We start from the raw sequence: 11791 nt of genomic DNA, 5'->3' as shown, positions 1-11791 counted from the left end.
TGACGTCTCTGTTCTTTTTCAGTTAAACATAACTTAGGTACTAGTCCATAGTTATTTTCACAATAAAGCTTTATTCTTTATTTGTACAATAATCAAAGTCAATAACAATTTAAAAAATATACACATGTAACACTCACAAACTGATGATAGTTTACTTGTCCATAGTGAGTACACGTTGACTGTATTTTCCTCCACTAAGAAAGTTATGTTTCATCAGCATTTGTTAGTTAGAAGGATAAGGGAAAAACTATTCTACTGATTTCCGTGATACTTGATGGAAGTATTTGATATCGTCAGCGAAGAAGCCATTTAATTTTGGTGCAATTTTGTTTTTATTATACTTTCTACATCATTGTCTGTTTTTCAACAATCTAGTCGATTTCTCAGAGGATACATCTTGATGAAAAAAAGTGCCATTCTAGACTTTATATTATGATTCTTAAAAAAATTCTTTATTTATATTGAGTGATCTTTTTTTCTTAAACTTGCATATATTCAGTGGCTAAACACTGAGTTATTTCGAATGCGAACATTACAAATTATACAGTGTAATAATATCGTTTAAGAAAAGCTTTTACAATTCTTTCATATATTCAGTGGCAAAATACAAGATGTGTTATTGTACATATAGTGTTGTATTAAAATTATATAATGTATACATTGACTAAATATAAATTTACAATCTAACAGTAACAACATGCAATAATAAGTAACAACATAGTTTTTTCTACAGGTCTACATGCAAAGATCAATTTCTATTAGAAGATATTTTATTGGGGGGAAATTAATGTGAAAATTGTATATCTGCTCAATCAAATACAATAAAACTGCAATTCAATTAACATATAGATATAATCTTCAGTATGAAATGATAAATTCCAATACATCTGTATAAAACTTGGCTGAGAGGACCAACAACAACAAAAAGAAACATAATTATAAGTGATCGCCTTGTTTGAGGGTGAAATCATGTTTCCGGTGAAAGTTTTTTTTCCTGAAGCTGTTGACGTACCCGGCAGCGCGGTGACGTCAGAGGGCGTGTCCACACAAAGGACAGAAGGGACTCTACAATGGGAGGTTGGTTCGTCTTTATCTAAACGTCTTTGAAAAGAAACCTGCTCTTATAAAACCTCGTATTTGGGCTCTCGCTTCACTTTAAGTTCCTCCAGCCAGTTGCAGTCGGTGTCTGTGGCACCGACGAGCAGGAATGTTCGCCGCGTTCTCATTGCAAGTCCTGTTGCGCTTTGGGAGAAGTTTCCTAAACTGTGCGTTTGTCCGCAGGAAGACTCTCCTCCAGTTTACTGTCAATAGCGAGTTCAGTGATCATGGAGGGTTCGGTCGAAACAGCCCCAGTCCACGTCCACGTTGTATTGTCTGTATTTATATATGAGACTCCTGCTAAATTGCTGTTGGTGTTATTCCCCCCGTGGTGCCTGTGTACAGACAGTTTTCACGAGCAGCTGCTGGAGGACAGCTCCTTCCTCAGATCGGACCGCAGGCTGGACACTGAGCGGGTGGACAAGCTCATCCTGCAGCTCAACAGGATCTACCCCCAGATCCTCTCTGACAAGGAGGCCACCAGGGTGAGTCCGTCCTCCAGGACCCCCGAGAGGCACGAGAGCCCAGAAGTTACACTGCAGTGGGAGATGTGACCTCCACTACTGCAAACTACTGTGGCAACATGTCCTTTTGTTTATTTGTAGTAACAGTACCCTGTTCGTCCATGTAAGATGAGATACTCCTCTATTAGTGCCACAACATTTGCAGCCCAAAAAATAGAAATCAGTCAAAGTAATATTAAGTAAACATGCAATGGAAATGGAAATAACAAAGAAATAATGTACACAGTGTTATCAGAATATATACAGTGTGACCAGTGATTATTATTACTGGAGTAATAACTTGCAAGCAGCATGCAATAGTTAAATTGTATTTATGTTGCAGTTCAATCAGTAATTAATCATACTTTGTAAAAGTATCGTAGGTCTTTGCAGCATCAATTCCAAAAGTAACTAGACTCGCAGTAGAACCCAAACCTCCACCAAGGCCCAACAGTCCCCTCATGAAACCACTATTAAATTACTTGATCTGGATTTTAGTTTGCACCAAATTGCACTCACTCATAAATATCAGTCCCCTACACATGCATGGTTTGTTTCATCAAGATCCATGAATTATTCTCTGAGAGATCGACGGAAATGTTGAAAACCTCCCCATCTTGCACTGTTTTGGGGTCATGTCTCACCCCTCCGTGAGGATTCATAGAAATCTGTTGAGTAGTTTTTGTGTAATCCTGCTAACAAACAAATAAAGCAGATGAAAACATAACCTCCGTGGTGGAGGTAACAGAAGCTGTGAGATACATTTAATGGGGGAAAAAAACACATTATTTACTAATAGAATGGGAAGGCATCAAATAAAAAGTCAAATATTTTCTAGAAAAGACTAAAGTTAAAAATCGAATTCCAATGGAGCTGTTTGCTCTGAATTCACCCAGAGGACCTGGTACAAGCTCCTGTGTCTGTAAGCACCCGAGCATGTTTGGATCAAAAACAGCCTCTTATAATATTCACTGTTATTTTGATCCAGTTCCGAAACTTGGACGTGCCCACCAGTGTCAGGCTGGGTGAGCTCCTGACAGACCTTCAGGGGAAAGGCGAGGAGGCCTGCAAGGAGTTTTACAGAGCCCTCCACCTGCATGTGGAGGAGTTGTACTACAGCTTGCCCACACGGCTCCGACTGAGAGGTCAGGCCCTAAAAACATCATGTTAATATCGTGTGTGATCTCACTGAGGTACGTATCGTTACTTCATTACCAATCTGTTCTGCCTCCAGATTCATTGGATCCACTTGCAAAACCACGAGTCTACCAACAGAGATATGACATGAACAACAGAGGTAAAATCTGCAAGTAAAAGAAATGTTTAAAAAATATATTTCTTACAAGAATTAAATCTGTGGATGGTTTAGTGTTCACCTCCAATAGTCAAATATAAAAATAAAAAAAATGTGATTACGGCAGATAAACAATAACATTCCCATTGTTTGGTGTTTCCAGGTCCCCTCTTCTTTCTGGGCTGTTTCAGTGTTGCCGTGGGAATGGCTTTACTGTATTACTACAGTGGTGAGTTGCTTTTCAATTCCAATTTGAATGATCTGATATTGTCAGTATTTTTTTACATGTTTGGATCAAATACGTCGATGCATGTTGTTGAAAATGTAATTGCACTCCATGCTTTAAATTTAAGAGTTATTAAGAAAGTTGTTGTTTTTTCCTATAGAAGCTAAAGTGTCCGGAGGCAGTCGGGCCCTGGGGATGGCTGCGCTGGGTTTGAAAAAAAATGCTCAGGAGGTTCTTATTTGGTACACAGAAGCAAGCCGCATGATTTAGGCGGTGACTCCTTCACTCCAGGTGCCTCAGCCGTTCTGCTCTAATGAATTACATTCACCAAAGCCCAGTACACTTTATTTTATTTCCGTAAGTTTTACGCACAAATGTATAGATTGTTGTGTTACAGTCGTCACTTTGCTCCTCTTTCCTCTCGTGTCTATGTCTGTTTAGTTATCAGAACAAATGCAAGGAGATTAATCGATTCATCACCACTTCAAGCTTCAAATGTGGTTTGAAGCAAATTATTTCACAATAAATTATTGATTGTATCGGTGAAATAATAAGGCATAAGACTAGTTTAATACTTAGCATAGTACATTTTACTACATTAACATGTTACCTGTTTGTCACTACAAATAAGCCTCCGTGCATTTTGGTCTTATGACTGAGACCAGACCTTTTGTTGAAAGTATTGTTTTGCAGCGTGGCCGCCATCTTGTGGTCTGATGACGAACTTACAGCACCAAACCTACTCTGGCTTCCGTTGGTTCTATCAGAGCTTGTCGACAACCCGCCGTTAGTATCTACTCGTAAAAAAATGTGAATAGACAGAAACAACATCGAACAGGAGGTGGATACCGATTTCACGTGAATTCCTGTAAGCATTTGCAGTCACGTGGTCGCTCCAACCAATGATATCCCGCTCTGTCGCCGCGGTGCATTGTGGGTAGCGCGACGAGCAAAAGAAAATCACAATAAATCTATCGAATAATCGTGAAAATGAAGCTTAAATATCGATTAACACGTCAAAACAAACGTAACGGAGTTGTAGTTGACGGAAGGAATGAAAACCAGAGTATGCACCATGAGTGAGGTACGTTGTGTAACCCGCCTGTATAAATACCGGTCTGTCGCCATGACAGTACTGTGTTGTATGAAAGGAGAGAAGGTTAGCACTCCCCTTGACAAGGATGGAAGAGGCCCTTGTGGTCTTCAACACATATACGGTTAAGGCACTGCCACCTACTTCGTGGCATCTCTAACCAAGTTTTTTATCTGATTCACCTCTGACCTGGACTCATGTTAAACAGACGTCACACTATGTTACATTTACAGTTCTTAACTTTATCTCTCACCACGTCCCTTTGAAACAGGAAACCGTTCCTGAGTATTTCCCCTTGTCTCTGTTTCCGCTGAGTCAGCCCAGCAGGAAAACTGGTGTTTTTCCGCTTGGCCTCTGGAAGCATTTAACCGATCTCCCTTAATTAAATAACTCTGTGTGTGTGTGAGGGTTAAAAAAAAGCACATTTAAATCTTGTTTATATATTGCATCCTCTGCTGTGGATATTTTTTGTTGTTGTGCCTTTTTCTTTTTTAAGTGAGTTAGTTTGTGATAAAAACCTTATTTAACCACAAAGAAGGGCAAGCAAAGGAATTAGCACCTAATTGAAGGTAAATAACATTGGTTGATATTTCTCAGGCTGTTTGTAAACAATTTGATTCAAACGTTCAAGAGTGAAAAGGTTTTCTTGTTGTAACCGTAAACTGTCACATTGGTGCTTTGATAAAACGTGTCCTCCAGCCATGTGACGCAGGTTAATCTTCAGGAGTTTAATATCAGAAACACTTTAAAGAAATATTTTGCAGCTTGTTCGGTAAAATAATTATAAAAGGTAATATTGACATGTTTCCTCGTTGAGCAGTGCCTGAGAGTTGTTTGTCACATCCAGTGTGTTTTGTCGTGTAAAAAATGCCTTAAATTTAGAAGTGCCATCATTTGTATGATTTGCGACTTTTGTCTTTGTACAATAAAAACATGCATGGTAATAATACACAGAACATTTTTGTTTGTATCATTTTATTTATAAAGCTCATTTGAAATAGTACATAGAGTGTGATACAGTGATACAAGGTCATTTAGCAAAAGCTAAGAAACTACTTTTTGAAATAGTGATAAAAAATATAAAACTTAAAAGTGACAAAGTACAATATATACATAAATCAACAAATATTCCATCATTAACTTGGAAATCTGTTTTTAACTTTACGCACAAAACCTTGCATAGAAATAAAAAAAAAAGTAAGGTTCATTTAATCAGTCTATATGCTCCCTTTATGAAGCTGTCATGTAATGCCTCAAGCTGAGGTAGAGCCAAGATGGCTCCTGTCGCACTCCCTGTTCATGATTTCATTTGGATTATGCTTTGGTGACTACGTTTTTTCAAATCATCTAAACCAAACACATAGATAAGGCTCCTAACAACAATTTCTAAACTTCCAAATAACTCTAGATTTTTTTTGTCCAGGAAGCATTCACAGTGGTTGTGACTCACACACAGTATCTTTGCTCCTGATATGTTTGTTTCATAAGTAAAGGCAATTGATTATTTGCATCAGTAACCTGAGCATATGAGGTAATGAAGGGGTGAATAACCACTTGAAATAAAAACCACACATATGTCCGTGGAAGTGGTTAGGGACAAAGGGAACTCCATCAACACACACACACACGAATGTCACTTGATCCTTGTGGTATGTTTGATCTCTTCAAGCCCGGGAGACAGAGCTGCAGACTGCACCTGTATGCCATTTATTTTGGTGAGTAAATATCCTGTCCATTTGCACGGATAATACTGAGGTCCATTCATACCAAGTTGATCTGAAGGCATGGAGAGTCAAGTATGATTAACTTGTGTTGGGCCGCTGGACACCGAACGCAGTGATGAAGACGTTGACGACAACTATAATGAAGACGAAGGCCGTGGCCATGTTCTCCATGATGTTCAGCTTGTAGTGCATGCTCTGATCGTTCAGGTTCCACTTCACTGGTTGGAAGAGAAATAACACGAGAGTGGATTAGACAATAGGAGTGACCTCCTTTCCCCACAAGGGGGCAGCATCAAGTTTCACATTAGCAGTAAATAAATCATTACTGAGGACTCATAAATTAACAGCATGTGACAGTAGTGGCCTCAGGTAAATGGTTAGCTTCCTCCATTAACATATTACATGCTTTACTGGTCTGAGAAAGGAACTGAGAAGAAGTCAGAGAAGAAGTCTGTACTTCTATGGGGGTTTTTGGTTTTTTTTTCCCTATCCTTTCTTCCTTTCACTTCAAGGGTGGAGGGATTTCATTGGTCAACACTAGGCAACTACGTATTCTATTGGTTGGGGAAATTTGACAAACTTGTTGCACAAAAAAAATCCAAGAGCAGATGACAAATCCGAGAGCAGAGATATCACGAGATATAAGAGCTGAAGCTGGAGCTCGGAAATCTGAGTGTGAGCGCAAAACTGAAAGATGAAAGAGAGTTGTATGAATAGGAGACACCGACAAATGTGTCAACTTGGAAACACAACAAGATGCGAGCACCACATCGCCGGTGTTGATGTGAACAAAAGCACATATACGCCATGTCCTCCCTCTGCCTCCTGCGCCACACCTCACCTGAACACTCCAAAGATTTCTGTATTGTTGTAGAGTTCATGTCTGAAAACGGCTTATAACTAAATGCGAGGGAATCAGGAAGTGCCCATGAAATTAGGCACGTTACGATGTTAGCCCCGGCTCTGATAGCATTTAGTAGCTTACATCATCTTTGTGGGGAACCACAACCGAGAACTGAGGTTTCTTTGTGTGGATGGATGACCATGTTGAACTTCATATCTAGAAAGAATGCAGTGGCCGAGAGGGAGCACAAGCCAGCATGATGGTGTTCAAACAGATTGGGTGCAGACGCAGAGGTCCCTCTGTAGGTAAACATAAGTGACTTGAATTTGAATCAGGCGGCCATGGGTACCAAGTGGAAATCTCCTGTGACATAATATATTTTTCCAATAGTTAATATAGAAATATATTAAATAGAAAACAGCTGACAGCCGAGGGGACTTAACAGGCGTGTCTTCCTGCTGTGGTTCACTCAACTCAGCTCCATATCACAAAAGCATTTCTGTTAGGATAAGATAAGGAGTTAGCCAGGCAGGGGTGGTGGTGTAGCTTGACTTGGCTCGACTCTCTGTACAACTCATGTGTGAACGAGTAGGAATTTGCATAAATACAAATGAGGCAGTGGCAAACAAGTTTACCTATGAAGATGAGCATAACGCCCACTAAGATTTGTAGGATGAGAGAGATGCTGATGAGAGTAATGAGGGGCACATAGAAGGTGAAGTCTGATCCTTGCTCCATCACGGCCTTCAGCTGGGAGGCGTTAGCCATGAGCAGAGCCACGTCCAGCATGCTCTCTGCCGCACTCTTCTTATTGGCGTAGTGGTTCATGTTCAGGGGTCCCTCTTCCCTCCTCAGTCGGCCTCGCAGCGGCACCTGGACACAGACACAAACCCTGACATCAGTATGACACAGGGAGATAACTTAAAACAGAGGGGAGACTAAATATTATCTTACCGAGGGTTTAATAGTTCATTTTCAGGGAGGTCAGAGGAGGATTTCAGATTTATATCCAATATTCTTTTATGGCAGATTTCTGTAACATTTAAAATAATCAAATGTGAGCTGAAGATTTTGTAAATTGTCCGTAAATTATTTAATTTTATTCAAAAACTCAACAGCCCTCCTCTAACACAATACGTGTCCTGTGGGGAGGAAACTAAATTTTCATTCAAAGTCTGTTATTCTGTCCTGAAACATAGATAAACATGGTGCTTAGGAACCTAAACGTGGAGAAAATGAATGGCTGGTACTTCACTGCTGTCAGCATGGATTTCCTGGAAATAAGTGAGTGGAAAGTATGATGTCACCTACTCAAGAAATTTATGCTGCAGTTTGATTTGCTCCCTTATATATATATATACATTTTACTTTAATACTGTGTGATAATTGTGTAGTAATACCATTTAGCGTGAATATTAAAGTAATTGTGCTTGTATCATGTTTTTGCCTCAACCATTTGAGTTCTAGTATAACTGACCCTAACTCAATAAAACGAAAAGAACCCAAAACTATGCAATCAGGGAATGTTTTTCTCTGGCAGATAATAATGGAAGTGAAAGTATCTGAAGGGGCTTAATTCAAACGGGTCACTGAGTTCCGTCAGAGGTCACAAACATTTGTCAAAAACTTTTTTTCGAGCTGACCAGGTTATGTTTTACTCAGTAACACACGAGGAGGCTGAACTGGCCTCCACCCACATTCTGTGGAAAAGTGAAGTGAAGACACAAACTATAAAAACAAAGCTCAAAAGTACGTGATGCATCTGCAGGACATGCTTATCGCAATAATGAAGCTCATTCAATCCCTGATGTTACTACATTATTATACCAAATTCAACAATTACTTCCTAAATAAATTTTTAAAATGCAGCCTTGTGTAAAATGATCATGAGCAGAATGTCATGTTATGAACTGGCTGATGTTTTCAGGAAGAGGTCGCGTTCAAGAGTTTCCTTCCCTTTTTGTTGACCGACAAAGAAAGTAGTAAAAAGTTCAGTTAAACACTACAGAAATAACACCATAAAACCCAGGGTCAATGCAGAGCCCCTAGTTTCTGTGTATTATGAGCTTAGTGCGGGGTTCAGTGTTTCGTCTGGGTGCAGTGGAGTTAAGCAGTCCAACAATGTCACCCTTGTGCCCAGGTTGGCAACATCAAGCACTGAGGTTCAACACCGCATTCCTAAATCTATACGTATGAAGATCTGCCAGGCCACAGAGGAAAAAGATCGTGCTCTTGTGGTCGACCAGCAGATGAGATTGAGTCACTTCCTGTTGTCCTCTCTCAATTCATGAACAGCAACAGCTTCATTTTCAGCTTTTGTTATCCACTTCTCCATCTACGGCTCAATAAGAGTGTCTTTCTAATGTCCACTGAGAAATTATATGTCTTTTTTATTTTGAAAATAAATTTGACTTGATATTATTATTGTCTTTAACTAAACGTTGTTACCAGACCATTACTACATACCTTCTGTATACTGCATTCTGTATGTTTACTTTTGTATTCATGAACAAGTGAAGTTAAGTTAGTGAATTCAAATCGTCACACATGAGGAGCTGAAAAAAGCTAATGTTTCTCAACAGGTTAATGAATTGAATTAAGACAATAACTTTTGAAATATTTATAATTTTCTGTCAGTTAACTTCTCGGTTAATCGATTAATTGTGTTTAGCACTATGAAGGGCAGGACCCTGACCCGACAAATAAACACTTAAAACTGACAAACATCAGTGAGCAGCAGGTTGGCGCTGCAATTTGTTTCTCATTGTAACCTGTAAAAAAAGATCTGATCAAAATAAATGCTCCGATCAAAACCAAAACAGATATAATTACATCACACTTATCACATTTGTGCTGTACAAATATATATCTATATATATATTACACATATATATACTACACTAATATTAAGCTAATAACTGGAACAGCCTGCAGCAGCTTTGTAGTTATACGCTCCATTGAGAAAAGTGTATTTCACACGAATCACCCTTGTTTCAACCAGTGACACAAGATTAGAGAGACCACTTGCCATTCTAAGATTTATGATAGAGAGCACTTCCCTTATTGTGGATGCTGCTTTCCAGTGATGGCTTAGATAAAATGAATTTGAAATCTACTTTATCAATAGTTACTATTATGAATAGAAATCTTGTTAAGCATTAAATCATTATTTCAGTTAACCGTGATGTTGTGTGATCTTCAATTCAAACTGCATTTAATTGTTTACTGTTGTTATATATTGATGTTCTTCGATGTTCTAAATTGAATGTATTATTATTATCACTATTGTTGTTGTTATTTTATGAGTTGTATAACATGTCTGCTCTTTTTTTTGGGGTACCCTCTGCTGCCTACTTTTGTAACGCAAGACAAAAACATGTATTGTTGAGGAGATGGGGTCTATGTATTCTTGAGTGTGACCAGGTTAACATGGCACGGTTTAAACTCACGTTGGTCACAGCATGTCTCGGATGTGGGTCACACGCCGGCACAATGATCGTCCATCGCACCCACACACGCACCCAGACACGGTCCAGTGCCCCCCCCCCCCTGTCATTATGTGTAAACTGAGCCTTTTGTGAATGAGTGGGCTCGTGTTGAAATGAGCCTGGATTATTGGAGCTGTAATCCTGACGCCCCGCTGCTGCTGCTGTTAACCGGTCACTTGAGCTTCATGAATTATTGTTGCGCTGGCTGACATGAAACCTGGAGGAGTCTGAATGGATGGTGGGAGGGGGAATAAAGGCAGCCACATTTCCTGAGAAACCCCTGGAGGTGCTCCGATGTGGGAACTCACCCCGGGCTCAGCCTCGGTTACTCGCGAAGGTTTAAACGATACAGAACAAGAAGCTCCTCTGTCCTCTTACCTCGGCTTCTCCGTTTCGATCGGCATTCCCGTTCATTTCCAAACTCTCCGTGGCCATCTTGTTAGAGGAAGGTGCCGTGTGTCCAGCAAAGGTTTGTCATGTATCGCGTGGGAAAGTCGGTGGTCCAAGGCTCCAGCAGAGTGTTTATAAAGCTGTGACGACAGGAGGGAGGGAGGGAGGGGGGTGTCTGCAGACTACCGCCCCTCCAACATGGGGCCGGACTGTCCTGTGTCCTCTCACAGCGCAGGACCAGAGGGAAGTGAGATCACCAACACACCACTGAGGAAACTGTGACTTCATTTGTTTCTGAGGGTCTGAGACCGTCGTGAAACTCATGTAAATGTCCAGACTTCGTTTTCATTGGGACCGCAACGATGACTGACAGCCTGTAACATGACTCCTTACTGACACCATGCTTGGTAACACGGTATTACACGCTAGGAGAGGGAACCACACCAAGCCTGTGGTTTGTTCTAATTCAATCAAACTTTTTGTTCAAAGATATGGATCACGAAAAAATCAGAGATATTTTAGGTCTTCAAATTACATTTTGACCCAGAGCCCCTCTGTAACACACCAGTTCATTTTCTGGTCTTTTTCTTTTTTGTATGTATCTTACCTTCCGCAGTTTGGGCCTCAGGGAAGTTGCATTTTTTAATAATTCAGTTTTGACTGTAGCTGATATCAAAATGGACGACATGTCAGCTCCCCAAAAGTGAAGCCATCACTTTCATGTGGACTGCAGCAGTGCACAGTGCTCAACGCTTGTACAGTCTAACTTGGCTCTTTAGTGACATCAAGCTTGTTAACTTGGTATTACATGTATTATAGGCTCAACATGCTCAGTGTAACACCCTTTGGTTTGTCATGGTTTAATTAAACCATTTTGTTCAAGGATTTGCGTCACATAAGGAAAACATTAACACAACTATTACAGCCCCACCAAGGCCCAACAGCCCCCTAAACTTCAACCAAGCTGCCCCAAATGTCACACACTCATAGATTTCAGAGGATCCGTCAATTATTCCCTGGAAAATTGGTGAAACCAACACAAACAAAACAAAGACCCTATCTTGCAATGTTAAAGAAAGACAGACAAACAAAGTGAAAATATAACCTCCTTGATGGAGGTGAATATTAAAG

General features: G+C 40.0%; 2 protein-coding genes and 1 non-coding gene across 3 annotated transcripts; 2 read left to right on the top strand and 1 right to left on the bottom strand.

Moving 5' to 3' along the window:
* The first annotated feature begins 984 nt into the window (after positions 1-984).
* On the top strand, positions 985-5170 carry card19 (caspase recruitment domain family, member 19). Its single transcript, XM_035152707.2, has 6 exons — positions 985-1077; positions 1444-1583; positions 2590-2746; positions 2836-2898; positions 3059-3124; positions 3282-5170. The coding sequence occupies exons 1-6, from the start codon at positions 1071-1073 to the stop codon at positions 3389-3391; spliced, it is 543 nt and encodes a 180-aa protein (XP_035008598.1). The 5' UTR covers positions 985-1070; the 3' UTR covers positions 3392-5170.
* Positions 4259-4386, top strand: LOC118105540. The gene has a single exon (XR_004695137.1). It is a non-coding gene; the product is annotated as a U6atac minor spliceosomal RNA (small nuclear RNA).
* Positions 5171-5172: 2 nt separating the features above from the next.
* Positions 5173-10826, bottom strand: ninj1 (ninjurin 1). Its single transcript, XM_035152708.2, has 3 exons — positions 10649-10826; positions 7418-7655; positions 5173-6156 (listed from the first exon to the last, which is right to left on the bottom strand). The coding sequence occupies exons 1-3, from the start codon at positions 10703-10705 to the stop codon at positions 6017-6019; spliced, it is 435 nt and encodes a 144-aa protein (XP_035008599.1). The 5' UTR covers positions 10706-10826; the 3' UTR covers positions 5173-6016.
* Positions 10827-11791: the final 965 nt, after the last annotated feature.

The sequence above is a fragment of the Hippoglossus stenolepis genome, chromosome 3 (assembly GCF_022539355.2).
Source record: "Hippoglossus stenolepis isolate QCI-W04-F060 chromosome 3, HSTE1.2, whole genome shotgun sequence".
NCBI lineage: Eukaryota > Metazoa > Chordata > Actinopteri > Pleuronectiformes > Pleuronectidae > Hippoglossus > Hippoglossus stenolepis.
This window is presented reverse-complemented; position numbering and strand designations above follow the sequence as displayed.

What these genes read in the sequence shown, in the direction of transcription:
- card19 (XM_035152707.2), top strand. An exon ending in CACACGGCTCCGACTGAGAG is followed by an intron (nt 2,747 to 2,835) that starts GTCAGGCCCTAA and finishes TTCTGCCTCCAG; the next exon opens with ATTCATTGGATCCACTTGCA. An exon ending in ATATGACATGAACAACAGAG is followed by an intron (nt 2,899 to 3,058) that starts GTAAAATCTGCA and finishes TGGTGTTTCCAG; the next exon opens with GTCCCCTCTTCTTTCTGGGC.
- ninj1 (XM_035152708.2), bottom strand. Translation starts at nt 10,705, where the DNA reads ATGGCCACGGAGAGTTTGGAAATGAACGGGAATGCCGATCGAAACGGA. An exon ending in ATCGAAACGGAGAAGCCGAG is followed by an intron (nt 7,656 to 10,648) that starts GTAAGAGGACAG and finishes GTCTGTGTCCAG; the next exon opens with GTGCCGCTGCGAGGCCGACT. An exon ending in CGTTATGCTCATCTTCATAG is followed by an intron (nt 6,157 to 7,417) that starts GTAAACTTGTTT and finishes TCTTCCAACCAG; the next exon opens with TGAAGTGGAACCTGAACGAT.